The 23,259-nt window shown below is 41.2% G+C and overlaps 1 protein-coding gene across 3 annotated transcripts in view; it reads right to left on the reverse strand.

Annotated features, from left to right (window-relative positions):
- The window catches only part of PDZRN4 (PDZ domain containing ring finger 4), a gene marked incomplete at its 5' end in the record, with an annotated part of 219,018 nt that overhangs the window by 10,600 nt on the left and 185,159 nt on the right, over nt 1-23,259 (reverse strand). For all 3 annotated transcript variants that reach the window (XM_081211507.1, XM_081211509.1, XM_081211508.1), the window contains 3 exons: nt 1,412-1,513; nt 9,190-9,252; nt 11,517-11,615. In XM_081211507.1, coding sequence (XP_081067633.1) covers nt 1,412-1,513; nt 9,190-9,252; nt 11,517-11,615 — 264 coding nt within the window. The remainder of the gene's footprint in view (nt 1-1,411; nt 1,514-9,189; nt 9,253-11,516; nt 11,616-23,259) is intronic.

The raw sequence follows: 23,259 nt of genomic DNA on the forward strand, positions 1-23,259 counted from the left end.
TCATCATGAAGCAAAGTTCTTAACCTGAGGTACTATTTCTGGGCTAGCAGAGTCTGTAACCTGAAGAGTCTGTAACCTGAAGTGTCTGTAACCCGAGGTACCACTGTACTTTCTCGGTCACTTCTGTGCCTTGATAATTTCTGTGTCTAACCAAGAAGCTTGGAAACCAATGCCTTCCAGATATGCTTTGCAAATTAGGATAACATCTTTTCTTTTCCCTTGACCGTTTTATCCGCACAAGAGAGGCAAGAAGAGACTAATGCTAGGCCCCAGGTAGTCATTGTTTGTTGTACAACTGAATCCCGAAAGACAGATGCATCACTGATATAAAGCCCCTTAAGAGCCTATAAGCAGAATGTTTCAGCAAGCCATTTATAGTTTCAGAAAGTTATCTAAGCCTACAAGAGCCACAGCCAAGCTACATAAACCTGAGGTGAATTGCTTTCCTCGGCCATACTATACAGCTGCTTTTATCAGCACCATTTAGAATGTATAAGACTATAAAGGAAATATATGCTTCGAACTGTGATCCTCTATAACTACACTAGTCAAAGGAAGGCTTTCAGGTGACATTGAATTACATTTATTCAATGTAATTTATAGAGATTGTGCAGTTACTAGTGCTGAAAAATATCAGATCAATAACACAAGAAACAAGTGGCAATATAACCAACTTTGCCTGAACCAAAGACAGATGGATACAACAGGGGCAACAGAACGTCCTTTTTGCTTTGTAGCAGGATATAAAAGGAAGTACAACTAGGTGTTTTTCTTCCACTTTTCTCCCTCCTCCTTTTAGGAATCTGCATACTAACTCTGCCTTCCAAAATATGGAAACGTTTTCAAAAAGAAGCAGAACCGTTTTCAGTCAATGAATGATGGTTATTCATATTTGCTACAGACCTTCAAAAATACGATTAGTTCCAAACTGCGTGTGAACATGATATTGTAATTCCATGTACAGTTTAATACTTGGTTTGCTGTGCAGTGAAACTTCCTTGTACTTATAAATATTCTGGAAATATGACATGTGGAAATCAGAAAAGCAGCCCATATTGGAATTTCAGACCAACTTAGATCATATGAGAAATCAACATGCATTTTCTGCTACATATGGGCAATTTCAATATTTCTTTGTGTTTGGTTGTGTATTCTACTAGACAATCAGCTGTGTTCTTATAGGTGTGTATGATTTTAAAGGCTCATTCAGCTAGGACAGTGGTATTCAAGCTCCCTTTAACTTTGCATCTGCAGCTACAAAACAGTAAAGACCATCTATTCTCATTTTCTCCATTCTGACAGGAACTTCTGCGTTGTCATTTCCCCGCCAGCTGTTCATTATCTGCGGATGGCAGTGAATGTATGTGCCCTGCGAACCACCCTCATTCTCAATGCATCTATTTACTCTAACCTGCATCTCTGGTCTTGCTACCAGCAGCACAATTTTCTTGCATTCGTCGCTGGAGAGCAATGCCACTGCCTCCTCCCGGTTCTGGACATCTTGGCCATTTATCTATAAAACAAATGAAAGTGGCACATTAGTTTCCATTTCCACAGCGCAACACACAATATAGAGCAAATATCAGCTCATTTGTGGCAAATGTATGGACAATGAAGCTCACACAATGGGCTCATCTTCAGCCCCCTCAGTGGTAAGTGCCTTCACTCAATTATGCGCTTACTGTAAGAGCCATATCGATCGTTGAAGGATGGCGGACATCAGAGGAAGCAGTTATGTTCATAAATGTCCAACCTGCGCCCTGGCAACATACATCTAGCAACACAATTAACCAGCCCTTGACAGGTGACGTTCATCTTTCTCTGTTCAGAGTAATGGAAGTGTCAGTCTGAGATAATAGTGCTGGTGGAAGCAAGACTGGTAATACTACAGCTGAAATCAGTCATACTGGAAGCTTAGAGAGAGCCAATTAGAGGTCTACAGCATTATCTCTCACCAGGCAATACTTACAGGCCACTGCTGATTGCGGTTTCATTTAATCATTTGATATTTGTGTGTGCGCACCAACACACATGGACGGGGACACACACACACACACACACACACACACACACACACTGGGTGCCAAAATTCATACTAGAGGCTGAAAATCCCATACACCCTTACCAAGGAGAAAACCCCATGGAACACATTGGGACTTCTGAGCAATCGTGTATGCTGTGCACACTTAAAAGTGAATCTACAGTTGTTGCTTTTTAACTTTCTAAGCACAACTTTGTGATAATGCAAAACAGTGGCCAGTGTTAACTATTTCTTAGTGAAAATAAAAAAAAAATCCTTCCAGTAGCACCTTAAAGACCAACTAAGTTAGTTCTAAGAACTAACTTAGTTGGTCTTTAAGGTGCTACTGGAAGGATTTTTTTTATTTTGACTATGGCAGACCAACACGGCTACCTATCTGTAACTATTTCTTAGTGGGTTTGGCAGCAAATCCAGGGACCAGATGAACAAAATACAAAACTGCTCATCTTTGAAATTCAAACCATTCTTCTTATGTGAGCATTAGCAGAGAAGATTGCAGTATCTTTATGCAGCGCAGCCAACCTTTCCCCATATCTTATCTTTCCATTTGCTTTCTTCACAAGCCTTTTTCAAGGTGTCTTCCCTCACATGAGTACTATCATGTGATGGGGTGGGTGGGCATAGCCCCCCTCCACTGCACCACGACTGCTATTCCCGCAGTCATCCAATGCGCAGAGGCAACAGTGACACACGCATAAAAGAGTAGAGCTAGGGAACATGCCACTTTGCTTCCAGATGTGCAGTGGTGATTATGGAGGGGGAAAGAATGTCCAAACAGAGTTACAGTCACGGCGGGGAGAAAAAGAAAAAAAAATGCATGAAACATTTACGACATCTGAAACTGAAGTTTGCAAATTTAATTTTGGATTAATCGGGAGGTGCCAATGTAGGGCTCTCCAGTTGTTCTTGGGCTGCAACCCCTATCTTCCCTGACCATTGGACAAATTGACTGGGGCTGACAGAAGTTGGAATCCAACAAAATATGGAAGGCAACATGTCAACTACCCCTGACCTGCATTAACGCATCAAACATAAAGTGGCTGGTTGTAAGAATAATTTTGGCCAAAATATATCTCTCATCTCAAACCTCCAGGTGTTTGTATATGAAGTCACCTGTGTACATGAACTCTCAAGTCAGCATTACAATCTTCTGTTCAGTTCAGAGAAACTGAAGAACAAACCAGCAGCGTATGAAATTAAGAAGCTAATTGCCTTTTAATAACTCATAAATTTCTTGTATGAATGCTTTAAAATATATTGTATTTTTCCATGTATAAGATGCCCCCATGTATAAGATGCCCCCTATTTTTGGAGACTCAAAATTAAGAAAACACCTCTCAGCACTACCCATGTATAAGACGAGCCCCAATTTCAAATCTATTTTTTTGGTAAAAAAACCCATAGTCTTATACACGGAAAAATACAGAAAATATATTTACTGCAACTTCCTTAAATGTGTATAGATTCAAAGGAGTTAACGTATCTCAAAAGGGACCTCAATATTTTCACTTTATGGTTGCAACCAAAATCTATGAAAAATGTTTTAGAAACAGTTTTAAATTTTGTTTTATATCTATTGCATATTGGCTAGGGGATATTTTAATAAGGTGATTAATAAATGGAATGCATAAATGAGCAAGTGAATAAATAAATAAATAGATAGGGATCTTCCCCCCACCTGCTGACTAGCTATGGAGGAGAGAGGCTCTTCTGTGCTTTCATTTTTTCTCTCCCATGGATTAGCTATGACTTGCCTGCCATACTTCCTGAATTCCAGTATAATCATGAAAATGTTTAAAATCATTTACAGGATTGTAAAATGTGATGCTTGCTGCAGCTTTCAGTTATTTCGGTTCATTTGCCTCTTTTCTCCCTCCCCTGTTGCCGATGCCTGCATTCAGAAAATACTGCAAAAATGGAATCTTGATGCAATTGTGCACAAGACTGCATGAGTAAGACTATCTTGGTGTGGCATTTCATCAACAAACAGAAATGAACATGGTGCATTTTGGAGGAACACTGCACAAGAAGCCCCTAGGCAGATAGCACACTCTAACAATGACATTAAGTTTGCTTTCTTACAGTGTTTTACTACTGTGACTGTATCAGCAACATAGATGAGCAAGAGGACACAAATGAACTGGAGGAGGAAGGGCTGGCTCCAGATTCTTTTTTGTGGGGATGGAAGGGAAAGGCATCATGGGCAGTTTGCCACCAGTGGGCCACTGTAAGTGCCAACCATTCTCCACTACAGTTCCTTGGTCCTTCTTCTGTTGTATCTGCCAGCCTTGCCCATCCCTCAAAGCAGTGATGGTGTTGTAATGGGCCGTGAATTGAGCAGCTTCACTCGGCTCCTGGCCAGAGCTAGGAAATTCTGTAAGTGAGCATGCAGGAGAGTAGCAGGGCAGCAGTTTCAGGCATCATCAAAGGACTCCAATGGAAGTGGGCCCTAGCAAAGGACCCAGTATGCTGGGTACCGACACTGTGCCTGGGAGGAACTGAAACCCCCACATGCACTGCACTACGAAAAAGTTGGAAAACAAAAATGGAACAATGGAAAATCCCAAGTATGTAAGTCCTCCTTTGACATAAGGCCACATAATTTGGAACTCCGGTATCCAAAGAGAAATTCAGATGGCAGATGTAGGAGGCTGCCTTCTACTACGGCAGGCTTTGTGTCAGCTCAATATTGTCTGCACTGACTGCCAGTGGCTCTCCAGGGGGTCAGGCAGGGTTATCTTCAAGCTGTCCATGAAGATGCCAAGGATGGAACATGGGACGTTCTGCATGCAAAGCAGATGCTTTACTAGTGAACAGCCATTCCTCGAGGACATTTTGGAAGTGCCCATGACTCCAGTGGGTTGTGTACTACAGCCATAATCCTGTGAAATAACTACGTAAAAATCCAACAACTATATATTTCATCATGTTGGAATAGCTGCATAAGTGAGTAGTAATGGCAGTTTATTTGGAAAATTAGACAAACACAAGGAAGCAGTTCAGCATCCTGAGAAGAATTTGGCCTGCAGAATCCTGTCTTTTAAAAAGAATTCTTTTCACATAAACCTTGTATAATAAAATTGTCAGATCCCCTTGCTCTGAGTTATCTCATCCATAAGAATGGGTACTGAGCCAGCACATTGTCCAATATGAAAGGAACCTCCTAACCACAACTCATTTTCCGTTAAACTTAATGATCAGACTCCAACTCGTATATCACATTGCTACACACATAGAAGCACAGTGGTGCCCCGCAAGACGAATGCCTCGCAAGACGGAAAACTCGTTAGACGAAAGAGTTTTCCGTTTTGGAGGTGCTTCGCAAAACGAATCTCCTATGGGCTTGCTTTGCAAGACGAAAATGTCTTGCGAGTTCCTGCGGGTTTCCCCCCCTTTCCCCCCTTTTTCTAAGCCGCTAAGCTGCTTATCAGCTGATCCGATAAGCTGATAAGCCGCTAAAAGCCGCTAATAGCGCTAATCCGCTAATCCGTCAATGGGCTTGCTTCGCAAGACGAAAAAAACGCTAGACGAAGAGAATCACAGAACGGATTCTTTTCGTCTTGCGAGGCACCACTGCATAGAACCAGAGAACTGTAGAGTTGGAAAATATCTCCATGGGTAATCTAGTCCACCCCCTACAATGCAGGAATCTCAACTAAAGCATCCGTGACAGATGGTCATCCAACCTCTGCTTAAAAACCTCCAAGGAAGGAGAGCCCACTACCTTCCCAGGGAATCTGTTCCGCTGTCAAACAACCCTTACTGTCAGAAAGTTCTTCTTGATGTTTAGTCAGAATTTCATTTCCTGTAACTTGAATCCATTGGTTCAGGTCCTACTCTCCAGAGAAGAAAACAAGCTTGTTCCATCTTCCATGTGACAGCCCTTTAGATATTTGAAGATGACTGTCATATCTCCTCTCATTCTCCTCTTTTCCAGGCTAAACATACCCAGTTCTCTCAACCGTTCCTCATAAGGCTTGCTTTCCAGACCCTTTATCATCATGGTTGCCTTCCTCTGCACATGTTTCAGCCTGTCAGTATCATCCTTAAATTGTAGTACTCTAGGTGTGGTCTGACCAAGGCAGAATAGAGTGGTATTGTTACTTCCCTTGACTGGGACACTATGCTATCTTAAATCCCAATTCTATCTTCTGCAGCATTAGCTATCCCTCCTAGTCTGGTGTCATCTGCAATTTTATATCATGGGTATCACAAATATTGGACATAATTCTTATGGATTAGTTAACAACATTGCAAAGAGAACACTGAACCGAAATAAGAAATGATGTTTTATATGACATGGTCCAATTTTATTGAGTATATGCAATCTATTGAACATGGCTTCTGTCTATCAGCTTCTCATGGGGCACTGCGGAGAATTCTTAGAACTGCTAGCATATTGGCAAAGCTAAGTAGGGTCCACTATGATTTAAATTTGCACATATCTTTGTATACCACTTAGCAAGTTTTTCAAATATTAAGCAGTTCAGAAATGGTTTAAAATATAAATAAGTAATATTTTCTTGAACCAGAACAACCTGCCTTTGACTGGAGCAGAAATGGGCTACCTAAGCATCAGGGTTTTTTTTTTTTTTTTTTTTTTGCTTTTATCACAGTGTACACAGAACTAAAAATGCCCATAACATCAAATTTTGTTCTTTTTTTATCATTTTCAAAAAACAGTTCAGTGTTCAGATCTGTTACATGGCCCATTACTTTTTAGTCCCTCTCTGCAAATTCATATCAGTCCAACATCTAGTCAAAGTAAGGTAATGCAATATGAGAATTCCCTCCTTCCCCCATCATATGATGTGTGCACTGCAAAAAAATAAAATAAAAAATCATATCCCCCACTATACAAAGAAATAAAATAATATATCCTTGCAGAAGCCCTCACACTGAAACACGACTTATTATATGCCTGCAAAGCAAGGACTGTTTTAGCCAGGCAGCTTGTACTGTAGATCCTATTGTGTTCTAGAGATTTGTTTGATTCTCAGAACTGATAGCAGAGTAAGAAATAAAGCTATGTTTCCCAGCAAAGATGTTTCCTGAGGAAATGAAAGACCTGATGGGATAGAATCAGATTGATCTTGTAACATCCAGCAGGCTCTCAGGAAGGCTGAATTAATGCCTAGCAGTTGCAGGGTTGTTTGTACAGAAGCAACTTGCTACTATCAACAAGTATTACCAGACAACAAAAGGAAAACTGCACAAATTGCATAAAAGGGATAATTGGTTTGCGCATGTGTGAGCTTGCTTCAGTCCCCGTGCTGGGGAAGCAGCGGCCATGGACAGGAATGAAAGTGTTAGGTTACTAGGGAAGGGATGCTTGATTTCATATTTTTGACAACAGATGCTGCCACTAACATGTATTACAGGTCCCACCCCTGTCTACTTTCCATCTTCTAATGTTGTTATGCATTGGCTGAACACAGCAATGCCATGATGAACATTTTCTTCAGAATTTCCACTGGACTTGAAAAAGGCTTGCTGGGAAGAAATGTGGCCTTAAGTTTCTGTTCTGTGGAGTATGGTAGGAGCTCTTCCAGGCTTTTCCTGGGCCTCCATAGTTTCTATTAAAAATGTATTTTTTACTCAGAAAGCCCTGGCAACATGAGTCCACGGTGCCCGGCTCTTCCTTCCTCCGCCTCCCTCCTCTGAAGCACTTCTCTCCCTTGTATGCTCCCTTCTCTGAGCATCCATTAGCCCCAGAACCAGTGCTGTGGCTTACTCAGTCAGCCATCATGTGCCAATGTCACCACCAGGAGATGGCAGCTAAAAATGAATAGAATGGCTTCCACTGCCATTCTATTTATATTGTTATACTTTTTTTTTGGGGGGGGGGAAGTAACACCTCCTAAACTCAAGAAATTAATGAATGCCAGAATCTAGCTAATATTAGGGATATGAATAGAAAAAACATGTTGCAGAAGTGCACCAGCCAGGCAAGCAATCCCTGGGGCTGGCTTCTGCAAACCTGCCTGACCAGGGTAAAGGTAAAGGGTCCCCTGACCATTAGGTCCAGTCGTGGCTGCCTCTGGGGTTGTGGTGCTCATCTCGCTTTATTGGCTGAGGGAGCCGGCATACAGCTTCCGGGTCATGTGGCCAGCATGACTAAGCCGCTTCTAGCGAACCAGAGCAGTGCACGGAAACGCTATTTACCTTCCCGCCGGAGCGGTACCTATTTATCTACTTGCACTTTGACGTGCTTTCGAACTGCTAGGTTGGCAGGAGCAGGGACTGAACAACGGGAGCTCACCCCGTCGCAGGGATTCGAGCCGCCAACCTTCTGATCGGCAAGTCCTAGGCTCTGTGGTTTAACCCACAGACGTCCCTCTCCTGACCAGGGTAGTTAAGAGGAAAGCCATTAAGAGACAAAGGTGCTGATTGCTGGTCATTATCACATCATAGGAAGGGTCTCAGGTCTGTGAAAAACAGGGGTTGCCAAGGTGACAGGGAGGGGTATGAGGTGACAGGGGAAAGTGTAATTTTACAGAAGGCCTGGATTTTTGGTGAGAGGTGTGCTGGGAAGAAGAAGGAGGACAAAGTCTAGTCCTCTAGGAGCTCCTGGTGAAGCCAGAACTCCATGTGGGGACTGGAGGTCAGAACCATATTGGAGGAGAGACTGTACCACGACACCTGGAGCCATGACTGACTGACGAGAGGGGCAATGAGAGACACTATTGGGGTATAATGTTCTGTACCCCCTCCATTGCAGACTTCCAGGTGTAAATATGTGTTAATGAACCATATTTCTTAAAGGCACTATCCTCCCAGGCACCCCAATCTTCCCAACAGAGACACAGTCCTGGGGGAGTGCCTGGAACCCCCTGGAATCTTGCACTCCTCATGAAGATTGGGGTAGCGCGATACAATATTTATAGACTGCATTAATCAATAACAAAACCTATAAGCAGTTAACGTAAACCATTGTAAAATATGCACAAGAAAATAGCAATAAAATAAATATTTGAAAACAAGAAGATAAAACAGAAAAAGATAAAACCAGCTGTCGTAAAACAAATACTAAAATCACATATTTGGGTGTACCTTAACAAGAATTTGCCTGCCTAATATTCTACAGAAACAATGGACTGTACATTTTTGAAGAACCGTAGTGAGAAAGCATGCTCATAGTTACTTACTTGCAAAATTCTATCTCCTTCCCGGATCCGTCCATCTCGGGCAGCGATACTGTTTGGATCAACCTACATGAGGTGGAAATGCCATAGTTAGTTCTAAAATAAGTTTGCATTTAACATATGTTTAAGGCGCAGTGGGGATAGACAAGTAAACCAAATCACTATTAGCGGAACCCTAGATGTGGGGAAATGAGAGGAGTTGGAGCTTGATAATGCTCAGGAGAGACTGGGTGTGTTAAAAAGTTCATACCCTTTATAAAATGTTTTGCATGGCCACTTTACCTATCAAGCTAGACTTCTGAGTCCTTATATCACAAAGAAAAATAAGAAGAAAAGCCATTACAAAATATGATTTACCTTTCTTCAACACTGATACAATATACTAAATGGTTGGTTTACGTAGTTAAATTTTGCTTTAACCTAAATATATCTTGAAGGCTCCATTAAAGGTTTATCAGAGTCGCAAAACTGTTCCTTGACTAATGGCCACCTTTTCCTTGATGGCAATCTGAAGCCATTTATTTTTCCTTGCCATGCAGCAAAGCCTCTCTAAGGACTCGGCTTGCAAGTTACATCTTATAAAGATGACAATACCTCCCCCTCCCAAACAGGTGTTATTTTCATATTGTGTGTTGTTGGAGAGAAAATGTTGTGGAAATATTTCATCTGGTATGAAAAGAGAGCAATTGCAGCCACTCAAATGAAGGGAAAGGCAGAATGGTTCAAAACAGAGCTAAGGAGAGCACTTTTTAAAATTCAAAGACAGATAAAACCAGCAGAACTCTCTTTAATCTTTGCAAACTAGTAAGAAACCTATACTTCTCAGTTACCTAACTGACCTCAGCTGCTGAAGTATGATGGGATCTTTATGGGCTTCAAAAACAACCAGAAGTTTTTAATACTATCAGTACTAAAGGCCTAGGGACGGATAGGTCTGTACACCAATTTTAGGAAACAAGCTAAAAATGGGAGTAAATAAAGGTATAAAAGCACCGTCCAGCAGTTAGGCTGCTTTTGTAAATATTGTAAATATTTTATATTTTTATTTGTTATAGTTATACATCACTCTTCCTCCGGGGATCTCCAAGCCGCCTGCATACATTCTACAGGTAGCAATCTTGACCCTTGTCAGGACCAAACCCTCATGGTTTCAACATATGAACTGAATGTGCCTTCGGACCAAAGATTTTCGCCAGATATAGATTACAGATCTAACTTCAAAACAGTACATTCTACTCCTTGGGAAAGGGGAAGGGGCAGTGCCTGGGAGGGGGGAGATCTGGTCCTTGGGGAAAAAAGTCCTAGATTTCATTGAAGCACATTTCTTGGAGCTCTCTGATGTTCTGCAGCTCTGAACTACTTGGCGAGGTGTCCAATCCTGGTCCATAGGCTTCTGGGTGGCAGGAGAAATACAACTTCTGACTAAAATGAATGTCCCCCCCCCAAAAAAAAAGAATAAAAAATTCGCCAATTGTTCTAAAGAACTCTAATGAGATAAGAGACAGAGAGTCCTTGTTAACTAAGGTATGCACTTGAGTAAGTACTTCAGGAAGGATGCTGAAAGGCAGGAAATAAACAGGAAATGCTCCAAGACAGCATGAATGTAGAAGTTAGAGACACAGAGGAAGCATAAAAAGAATGCATATGGCAAGGCAATTTTATTGCAGTGCAATAAAAAAAAAAAATTGATTGGAATGGCACCAGTGGACAGAGTCAACAATTTTGTATAGGGCTAGTTCATGCAAATGGTATGGACCATAAAAACAAGCGAAAGCAAAAGCAAGCAAGCAAGCAAGCAGAAGTTTGGTGAATCTCGTAAACTCTGTAAGTATGGCATATGGCAGAATTATTGTTTTAATTTGTGGAATGGAGCCAGTCTCTTCCTAGTAATCACAGCTACTCTAGTTCTGGAGTGAGATTAAAGGGAATAAATCCCATAAACTTCAAGGAGTAAGAAAAGGATCATCAGGCAAGTCAGAAAGCCGAGGGAATAAACTCTGGAATGAAGGGGCAAGTGGGAGGCAGGCAGAAAAAGTTGTCAAGGAGCTGCAGGTTCTCTCAAAGAGTCCAGTTAACAGTACTAAGACAATGTTTCACCTAACTTTTAAAGCAACATTCTGACTTTTCAGCCAATTCGCTTCATGGTAATGTTGCATTTGACACATTTACGTTAAACAAACTTGCCTGCAATGACAATTATATTACTTGGGCGGCATAGTTTAGGCAGTTTGCTAACAGTTTACATTGGAAAATTGTCAGAATTCTGCTAGTTAGGCTACAGAAATGCTTATTTCTATTTCCCCTTTACCACCCCCCTCACAGAACTTTACCTCACTGATATAAATTCCTGTGTCTTCCTCGTCATCCGTGCGGTAGCAGACAGTCAAGCCCAGCTTTTCCTGGCTGCTAACACGACAAAGTTCAACTTCCTGTACAAAAAAATAAAAAAATGCAGCACAGTGAGTTGGTTATTTTGAGACTAAAGTCTCTTGCGGATACAATACTTTACATTGCTCTATAAGGGCGTACAAAGTCTCCAATCACCTTACCCCAATTACTTGATTCAGGATCGAATACTTCTGGTAGTAGTGAAAGCTATTTTCATTTATTATTGCCCTGCTCCAATTTTCACAGTAAAAGCATTCTTTCCCCAAATAAACTAAAGTGGGAAGCCATTAAGCAAAATTTGGCATGCCTTCAGGGGTGCCAAAATCAAGAACGAGAGGCTGACAATATATCACACAGTCATTTTACTTCTGTCAAGCCAACTATTGATTTATGGGTCAGGGGAAAGACAAAGTATTCATCCATCAATCAGTCAATCTCATATGATTGTCAGCCTTCCATCAGCCACATAAACCATAAACCAGAATCAGAGTTACCTGCCAAATCACATAAAGAACACAGTCTATTCTTAGGTCCAATATAAATAATAAATAATAATTGGCAACTTAATTCATTTCATGTGGTAGGTTTGTCCCTGAAGTTACAAGATATTAGAGTTCCTTGGCTATTAAATTATTCACAAAAAGATTTAACACACTTAATGAACATGAAGTTAGAAGATACCTATAACCGAATGTAAACTAGGAATATAGGCAGTTGCTTTATACTGAGTCAGACCACTGGTCCATCCTGCACTGACTTGTAATAGTTTTCTAGGGTTTCAGGCAAGGGACATTCCCAGCCCCACCGGGAGATGCCAGAGACTGAACCTTCTGCATGCAAATCATATGCTGTGGCACTGAATAACCAGCCTTCCCCTAACTGCACCAGTGTTTTGAACTTAAGGTAGGCAAGTTGACCCCTCATGTCATCCTACACCAACTTTGTGCCTCCCTGAGGTTGGCCTACAACGCCCATCACCATCAACCAGCACAACCTGATGGAAGCTGTAGTCTAAATTTTAGACTACAACTTCCATCAGGTTGTGCTGGTTGGTGGTGATGGGCGTTGTAGGCCAAACTCAAGAAGGCACAAAGTGGATGAAGGTTGCCCTACAGAAAGCCTATGTGTATGAGTGTCTCAACAGAGATGCTGTCAGACAATTCATTACAAGACATTCCTTTACACACACACACACACACACAATTTTATTTGTATGCTGCTTTTCCACTGTTTAAACCATGCTCAAGGCAACCTACGACATGAACGAAATACATAATTACAATATAACAAAAGTAGTCATAAACAAGAAATAAAACATTACAAATACACAATCAAACTGAGCAAGTTCCACGTATAAGATAACAAGATCTAAAATAAAGATACCAAAAAACCCACAAGAGAAACAACCCTCCCTGAAGCAAAACACCCCAGCTCAAGAGACTGTTCAGCAGCACCGGGTTTTGCAGCTGGAGTCAGTCAGGGCCCTGCCCTCGCAGGCCAGGTGGCAGTACCAGATGCCACTAAGCTTTTTGTGGGGCAGGGGGTGAGGGAAAGGGGAGAGCCAATTCAGTTCATAGAATGGTTTAGGTATCACAAAAGTAAGAAACTATCCAATGTGTTTCACAGCTCACCTACTTTTTCCTTCCAATGCACTGTCTACTCTGAACACTTGGTAGTTGTTGTTTTTTTGCAATTGTTTATGTGTGGGTGTAAGTATGTAAAAGTGTACAGTGGTGCCTTGGTTCTCAAACGCCTTGGTACTCAAACAACTTGGAACCCAAACAATGCAAACCTGGAAGTAAGTCTTCTGGTTTATGAACTTTTTTTGGAAGCTGAACATGCTCCGTTTTGAGTGTTACGCTTCCGATCTGAGTGCCACACTTCCATTTTAAGTGTTACGCTGAGGTCTGTCTGTTTTTGCTGTTTATTTTGTGTTTTTGTTTTTGCAACTCTTTTTTCGTGACTGTGTGGAACCCAGTTCAGCTATTGATTGCTTGTTTTTGTGACTGCAGCGCATTGTTTACTGTTTTCATTTTATGGATAAATGATCTCATTAGATAGTAAAATTCATGTTAAATTGCTGTTTTAGGAGTTGTTTTTAAAAGTCTGGAATGGATTAATCCATTTTGCATTACTTTCTATGGGAAAGTGTGCCTTGGTTTTGGAATGCTTTGGTTTTGGAACGGACTTCCGGAGCGGATTAAGTTTGAGAAGCAAGGTACCACTGTATGTGAATAGTGTCTTCCACAGATGGGAAGATGTGCAAATAAAAATACAGCACACTACCACCTTTTCTCAGAAAACACACCCCACACTCCTGTGCTTCGATGTGTTTGCTATTTAACCTCCTCCTCCTCTTCCTTCTTAAAGTACTAGCTATTTAGCCCACTCTTCCTCCCTGGAGTTCAGAGGTCAGAATGCTATACATGGAGTTATTCTATTGTATCTTCACATAAACAAAAGAAGGTAGGTTAAGATAAATTATAGTGGCTTCCCCCCACATTACAGCTAGGCAGGGATGCGCCTGATGTTGTTCCTTTAAAAAGGGAAAGGATCCCTGACAGTTAGGTCCAGTTGCGAACGACTCTGTGGTTGCAGCGCTCGTCTCGCTTTACTGGCCGAGGGAGCTGACGTTTGTCCACAGACAGTTTTTCCGGGTCATGTGGCCAGCATGACTAAGCCCCAAAACCAGAGCAGCACACGGAAATGCCGTTTACCTTCCCACTGGAGCGGTACCTATTTATCTACTTGCACTTTGACATGCTTTTGAACTGCTAGGTGGGCAGGAGCTGGGACCAACCAATGGGAGCTCACCCCGTCATGGGGATTCAAACCTGCTGAACTTCCGATCGGCAAGCCCAAGGCTCGGTGGTTTAGACCACAGCACCACCTGCGTCCCGTTGTTGTTCCTTTACCAGCACTCTATTCAAAAACACCACATTGGTCCTTATCTTTTCTAGGGTTGGGTTCAAGAATATGACTTTCTGCATTTATAAACGTAGTTCCGTGAATATAATTTTCTCAGTATTTTGCCACAGAAATGACCTTTTAGAACAATTAATTAAATGACAATGACTCATACTGTGAAGGATGAGAAACTAGGTAAAGGTCATCTTTTCCTTCTGAGTTGGAAAAGTGCGTTCAGCAGAAGAGGTTATACTCTCAAAGGATAGGAGAAGAGTTTAAATTGCTCATCCTCCAGGGTGATGGAATAGTGGGCTGGGGACTATAACCTTCCATTACCAGGTTAAAAGTCGTTATTCCCTCCAGCAACTAGGTTAATACTGCAATTTCTTCAGGTGATAGAAGAGTAGGTTGTAAATGTCACCCACTGTGTTAAAACTTTTCTTTGACTTACTCCCTGGAAGAAAGAAAGAAAAGATTTACTCCTTGAAAGAAAATGGTTTAAGTGCAATTGTTTGGGATTCTGCAAAAGTTTGCTAGAGAGCCACTATAGGAATCTTTAAACTGTATGTGAACGTATATATGTTAAAAGTCATAATTTTCACACAGAGAGCAAATCGCTAGTTATAAAATTATTGCAGAGTTTTCCTTGGTTGGAAAAAACAAACCAACACACACATATCTCTATTTTAAAACTGAACTGCTCTCAATTGACTCATTACCTTAATTTTCTGATTGGGACTTGGCTTAGGAACAGGATTCACCACACTAATTTAGTCCTTTTGCTCTGTGTTTCAAACAAAGTAAGGATAGACATATGGGGAACTATTTATGTGGCTTGATATAGACTCTGCTTAGATTGAAAATACCCGGAAATATGTAGGTAATAAATAAATACCGGAAAACACCCATTAGTGCATTGGAAGGATGTTAACCGAAAACCAATAATGAGCTTTGCTTGTGCTTCTAAGAAATGGAGACAAAAGAACATCTGCATTATTTTTGTCTTGCCCTTATCAGAGCTAAATCTTTAGAGTATATTTTGTGGGAAATATCTTTATGACCTCTGCTTCTCAGATTTGTTCATTTGCTAACTTATGAGATGTCAATGGACACGATACACACATTTTTACACCTATTTTCCCACAGTCACAAAAGCTAGAATCTTGCTTGTAAGAAAAGAACACTAGCACTGATGCTGAATTCCGCATGCGGTGCAAACGTTCGTGCTTTCTTTCCTTCACCTTCTTCACTTGTGCAGATCAAGGAATATACATGCAGCAATGCTGAATCCTATCTCTTCAGTTCCACCATGGCTGCCCATCTCTATTCTGTGCATGTGAAATGCATTAAATTCAGCCCCATTGTATTTGCAGTAAACTAAAATATTCATTTCAGTCAATTAGCAGACACGGGATGTCTCTTGTTTTCATAAATATTCTTCCCTATGGCAAATGGAAGGCCCACACATGTCAATGCCATTATGTATAATACATGGAGCTTGAGACTGCAAGACGCCCAAGAAAGTATTGTCACAACAAACTACCCTATCCTTTCAGAACTACTGTCTCTACTAAAGCACCAAGTCAATTTCCTTTATGTATTATTAGTTAGGAAACATAAACATAACAGATGGCTACAGCAGAAGATTCGGTGGGGAGGGGGGGGACCTGTTGGGGGAAGAAACACCTCTCTCTGCCTTCAAACTAACTAGGTTGCTGGGGCAAGAATTGTAGCACCATTATTACTGAAGTGGTACAAATGGATTTCCTACCACAGTTATATGCAGCATTAGCTAATACAAGCAATGGCTATCTAATCAGGCTTCCTGCAAAAGTTACTCATGTCACTCTTCATATAGTACTAAATATATGGATTTCATAACAAATGACAATCTGTATCCACCACCCCCCAACCTGGTGGCACTCCAGATGTTCCCAACTACAACAGCCATTATCCCTAACTGTAGGATGTGCTGGTTGGGCTGATGGGAATTGGTGGCAACCACATCTGAAGGGCATCAGGTTGGAGAAGGTCTAGACACTGAAAACAGTAACATGAAGTGGCTCTTATTTCGTAATAGACATGCATAGGAATGTGCTGTAAGTCCCACCGAGTCCAATGGGGCTTATTCACAGGCAAGACAGTTTTAATGGGGGGCAGCAGGGATAAAGCATTTTTTTGGAAATGTTTCAAAAGCTACATATTGTGATTCTGCCACAGTATATGTATGAAGAATTATTATACTGATGCAAATGCAAGTAACCAATGTCAGACTCTATACAGAGTTATGCCAAGGTTCCATTTCTTTCCTTAATCAAGAATCATGTTTATATTTCCAAATTTCTTATATGTTTAGTTAAGTTTATGAACACTGACCTCCACTCCTTTCTAAAAGCAGCACTGAACTCCTATTCCTTAGACATTTTCATTTTGGGAGGTAATGAACATCTTAGGATTTTATCAGCATCCATTCCAGTTACCCCTTGAGCTTTTCTAGTTTGCAGAATTTACAGCCTATCGTGCCAAAATGTCTACAGAGAATTGGCAAAGTTCAAGATTTCTCTTTTAAAGCCACTGAAATTCTTCACTTGTGAAAACAACTTAACGTAATAGTCCACCTTTCCCTCTCCAACGTTCCCAGAGTGTTATGATATGCAGATTTCACATCAGCAATGCATCTGCGGCTATTTGGATGGAAATAGAAAAGCTATGGAGCAAGACAACCTCAATGTAAACAAGCTGGAGCTGCTGGCGGTTGTGCATTTAACAAAATAAAATTGCATTCCCCACTGTATTTCCACTTATCAATTTTGACAGAAGACTGTTCTGGCTTCTCATATACAGAATTGAAAAGGACAAATCGCACTGGATGCCAATTTCCCCCAGAATTGATTTGGTTGTTATCTTACCAAAAAGAAGTGGAGAGTTATCTCTATTTCACATGGTGCAGGTAAGACAAAGATCCAGGGATTTCTCCCTTCATAGTATATGTACCTTTTAATCCCCAACTCCCAATGCTTGTCTCATTGAATTTTCAGTGTCTCAGTGATTCCAGCAAGCAATTTCTCAGACATCTTTATCCTGTTTTCAAACTCAGGTTACCAAGGTGGGGATATAGCAAAAGTAGAAGGAGCAGGAAACCCTAACCCCCATTCATTCCTGGCCACTGAAATAATGAACCAGACCAAGGCAGTCTTCAGTCAGTGTTGCCAAGGGATGCATAATGCTGTTCTGTAAGCTGGAAGGGCCTTCAGAGAAGTGAGTGGGGCTAATATTGATATGGGATTGTTGAACTGTGTATTAATAAAAATCCTGGAAAGATAACGTAAGTCTGGCTTTTTTGTGTCAACTAAGAAATCTCCAAGGTCGCTTGAGATGCTTAAAAGAGCGCTAAAGTAAGTTGAGTAACAGAGAAGGGAATGAGCCAAACACAGCTGGTCTCTCAACAGAGCAGATGGAGCAGCTCCGCAATCCCATCTCTTCCTTCTGCATCTATATACTTTTTCAGCATACTTAAGTCTTGAGCTTACACTGTCTCTGCAGATTCTTCGGGGAGTATGCCTCATAAGTAAGCCAAAGAGGAAGAAACAATTTATTAAGGATTAAAGACTTCCTGGCTGCAGAAATCTCAGCAGCTGTCAGCACACCCTTCAGTAAGTTACAACTACTGTAACTACTTCAGAATCTTCTCTGTTTACCAGTTGCGCATTTCCAAACCCTTGCTGGAAAATGACGTCTTGATCAAAGCACTGTTTTCTTCACAAAATAAGATGCTTCGGTTTATTAGGAGGATGTTTAAGCTCCCTCAAGAATGATGGGTCCTCTAATTTTGACTAATATAAAACCAGCTTTTCTTTTCATACTTCACAGTTTCTACAAGCAAGAGGGGAGCCCCAGCTGATGTCAAGAGCAGTTCTGCTGGATGAGGCAAATATCCATCTCACCCAGCACTAATTCTCACACTGGCTAACCTGATGCCTCTAGGAAGCCCACAAGTGTGAGTTCAGCATTGTATTTTAATATTTTTTTGGAAGCTGCCCAGAGTGGCTGGGGAAACCCGTCCTCCTCCTCCTCCTCCTCCTCCTCCTCCTCCTCCTCCTCCTTCTTACATCAGAGCAAGAAGGCAAACCCACAAGTAAAGAAACTCAATAAACAACAATAGCAAGTGTGATGGTAGAAAACCAGCAGCAGTCTGGAGCTACCCAGTGTATTGTTCAGAATGGCACATGTATACTACTGTCTCCTGGATGGAAGTTGTGGGTATGTGCTTGGTGCACACATCCAGGGGGACATGATAGCCACCTGATAGCTTGGTGCCATTCTAGAGGCCAGAACACCATAAGGGAAAACACCTGTTTCAGAAACATTTGGGGAAAGTTGTCGTGCACAGGTGTTTATATGCTAGTGCTAGAAGCCTCTGAACCAAGATGAGTGAGTTGGAGTGCTTGGTGCTCTTAAAGGAGAACATAGATACAGTGGGCATAATGATAATTTGGTTGAGCATGCTTATATCTGGACAAAACCTCTATAGAAAGGGCATGAAAAAGCATACTGCATGTTGAAAAGGATGTTGATTCAAAATAACTAGAAATATGAAAAGGGGAAGCCCACCCCCAGTTTCACTGTGGTTTAGGTTTAGTAAATTGATATTTAATAAATTACTTCAAAAAGTCCTGAAATGATTTACAACCACAGGCTAAGGAAATGCATGCTCTGATCACAACAAAGAGGTAAATTTTCTAGATACTCTACGTGGCAATGTTCTAGAACAATTGGTCATACTATCAACCAGAGGACAGACAACCCTGGACCTAATCTTAAATGGTGTCCAAAGTGTTGCTGAACCGAATGACCATAGTATTATGAAACATAAATCATAAGTGAACAATTGCCAAGGTAATTCAACAGAGTGACAATTGACATAAAAAAAGAAGCTTCTGCAAAATGAGGGGATTGGTAAGCAGGAAGTTGAAAGGCAAAGTCAAGAGGGTCAAATCTCTTCAAAAACCACAATAATAGTTAAGCTTGAATGTATCCCACAGTTCAGGAAAGGTACCACCAAGACCAAGGCAATGCCAGCATGATAAATGAGCAGAGTCAAGGGAGCTATTAGAGACAATAAGGCTTCTTTCAGAAAATGGAAGTATTGTCCAAATGAGGGGAACAAAAATGAACACAACCGTGGAAAAAGAAATACAAGCAAGCAATAAGGAATAAGGGAAAAGAAATGGAAAAAAGGAAAAATGTTTCTTGAAAGCAACAACACTTATTAAACTAGTAGAAGCGGGAAACCAGCTAAGGTTGTATCTAACAAAGCTATCCCATTTGTGCAAGGACTTCCACTAGCATAACAGGGCTCCCCTCACCTGTGCCCCCCAAATCTGTTTTGGAGTAGATTTGGGAAATGCATGGGGAATGAGGCGAGAGAAGAGGGAGAGGAAGTCCTGCTGCACAGGCAGAGGTCCTTCCTGGAAAGCGGCCAATATAACAATTTTTAAAAGGCACCCAGGGTTAGGGCCACAGCTCGGTGGCAGAGCATCTGGTTTGCATGCAGAAGGTCTCGGCTTTAATCCCTGGCAGGGCTGGGAGAGACTTCTGCTTGCAACCCTGGAAGACTATGGGCAGTCAGTGTAGAGTCATAGACAATGCCAAGCTAAATGGATCAATGGTCTATCTCAGCATAAGGCACCCAAATGTAAGGGCCACATTAAAATGAAGACTTTCACTCCAAGAGCTGCCCTTTTGTATATAATGATAATATTTAGTTTCACAAATGGTTGATGTGGTTGCTGCCCCATCATTTCAGATTAACTGAATGTCAGCATGTAATAATTAGACTTTACCAGTTTCCCCCTGCATAATAGTGGAAGCCATAATTTAGTTTTGTTATGGGTTCATCCTCCTCCTCCTCATATTACTAATGTATACTTTGCTGAGCAAACATCACTGTTGCTTCTTTTGGCTCAGGAAGTAAGGGGAGAGATTTATTTATCGCATCATCATATTTCTCAGCAGATAGCCACCCAATCAAGATGTAGGCAATACAACAGATGTGCCGGCATATGTTCCGAGGAACATTCATCTAGCCATCAGAATACACAACTGCATTTTGAAAATTGCCACAGTTGCTGCAGTTCCACACATCTGAGCATTTGTTAGCTAAAACTCTGTGAAAACTATTTTGGCATGTTAATTAAAGTCAAGTTGCAGAGCAGAGCGCTTGCATGCTAGACATCTGTTGGAAATCTGCTTATTTGCCTGAATTGCAGTTTAGGGCTCTTGCATATGCCAAATGCTGATAAAACACCAGGCTAATGACCATTTCAATCTTTACTGCCTCTATGCAGAGGTCAATGAAAAATGTTTTCTATGTGGCAGAGGTTGGCATGGCAGTTCATATGATTCTTATAGCACTTGTCAGGCTAGCTAACTGCTCAGGGCTAGCAGGAATCACTGTGGCACTGAATGGCCATGAATGAAGGAGAAGGAGAAGGAGAAGGAGAAGGAGAAGGAGAAGGAGAAGGAGAAGGAGAAGGAGAAGGAGAAGGAGAAGGAGAAAACGGTAGACAGTAACTGATGTGGCAGTGCAGACACCAAGGAATGGTGTCTCCAGTACATGCAGCTAATCCAGTGAAACCTGTAATGCAAGAATCTCCCCTTATTTTCATGCCCAAACACCTGGAGTAAACCTCCCACTCACAATTCAATTGCTATGTGATCCCATGTTTACTGGAATTCACATGCCATAAAATTGGCTCCCTCTTGAACCAATTCAAAAGCCTCTTTTAAGGCAGACTGAAAATACGACTTTGAAATATGATGTGCATTTCTGAAACATTTCTTGAACAGTTGCGTGTTATGTAGAGAATACATGATGATGTGATGCATTAGCATCCATATAAACCTACAGAAGTGGATGATTTATATCAGCTCATTCACAAAAGGAGAGAAAATTGCAGGAACCTTCTGCATGGAAAAAAACAAACAAACGAATAAAAGGTAGCATAGCCATGCCAAACAACAAGCTCACATTTCTTCATTTCCTTAGGGGTGGGGTGGGAGCCATAATGTGTGACATTAATGCATAAATTTTATTTATCTTTCAAGTGAAATGAGGAGTAGGCCTGTACTTGTTTTATGAAACAAAATGAAAATCACCAGCTTGATGTATTCCCTACTCTATTGTTAACACCAACAGGATGATTAGCGATAACATTGATAGATTTACCTATGTCAGCCTTGTGTCCTTTTTGCTTCCTCCCTAGTGATACTCCTGAGTTAGGGACACAACTGAAGTCCATAAATTGGGATATTCATTACCAGTGACAGCTACAGATGATGGCAATCTCATCTGCTCTGAATGCCAGCCTTTCCCCCCTAAATGATGAGCACTTCTAAATAGACGTAAAGATTAAGAATAAACAAGCATGACAGAAACTGACTTGATATCCTGATTCACCTCAATGATCCACTTATGTCTAGATTAGATAACAAAAAAATAAAGAATAAAAAAAATACAAGGAAATGTGATTTAGAGGTTAGAATAACTGATACGGTATTGGCTTGCCATCCCGATTACCAACTTCCTCTATGACCTTAGATAGATAGTTTAACCAAGTTTGTCCATTTCTGGCCCACTTAAGACATGACTAATAATACACAAGTGCATTACAGCATGGCATTGCCCTCTCTTAATGTTTGTAAAATGCATTTGTGTTAAACAAAATGGGGGACAGATAAAGCTTTATTACAGTATAGTACCAAGAATAATGAATACGTGTATTTATAGTCCCAATCAAGGTAATCCTATGAGCTGCTTCCTGGGCATAGCAGTCCATACCAACAGGCACAAGGCCCTGAGAGCTGTTGTGAGCTGATGTTTCCCCTATGAGCAACATTGGTAGCCAGAGTATTGATGCACTGACATCAGTGATCACTATCATTCTCCCCTGCCACAATGGGAATATTTCCTCTTCCATTACAAACCAACAAGACATGCCCTTCCATGCACAAAATGACCTCTTCTATTTGTTAAATGGGACACGCCAAAGCAGTTTTTGGGCGAAGCAGAGGGGCATGCAGGGGGAGGGAGGAATTTACTAAAATTGCATCACCTCATTTCACACGTTGGGACATCCCATTGGTGTGGCTTTGCTTATCCATTGGATTCAACCCACTGTGTTTTCACCAGAGAGCCCAATTCCCACACTCTTCCTGTACTCTCTATATAGATCCGTTTCTCCTCTATACTAGTCTTCTGTCCCTTCAAATGTTCCAGATATAATTGCAATGGAAAATTATAACCCTCTTCATGACTTTGACTGTTCTAGGCTATAACAAATATATCTTTTATTAGGACTGTGGTTAGAGAGCACAATATTTCTTCAAGGCCTTTATTTTAAATTATTTCTCGTGGCTGCTGAATTTGGAATCTGACTTTTACTTGCTCAGGGCTCCTTCTGATTTATATCAAGTTTTGGGCAGGGGAGGGGGGAATGACCTCAGCTGGATATAAAGGAAGGGTCTGAAATTTTAACGACTACAAGCATAAATGTTTTCTACACTGATCTACTGTACGGTTGTGATATTCGGGACTGCAGACAAACAGAGAAATCCTATAGTTTGGATCAAAGGCAGAGCTGGACAGTTTGTTCATCCCTGGAAACTTCATTGAAAATATAATTCAAAGACTTAAGGGTGAGCAACAGATGTTCTTTTCCAAGGTGCAGGCACACAGGCAATTAACGGATTCAAGTTATAGGAAAGGAGAGTCCATCT

This window comes from Podarcis bocagei (assembly GCF_964188305.1).
Source record: "Podarcis bocagei genome assembly, chromosome: 10".
Lineage (NCBI taxonomy): Eukaryota > Metazoa > Chordata > Lepidosauria > Squamata > Lacertidae > Podarcis > Podarcis bocagei.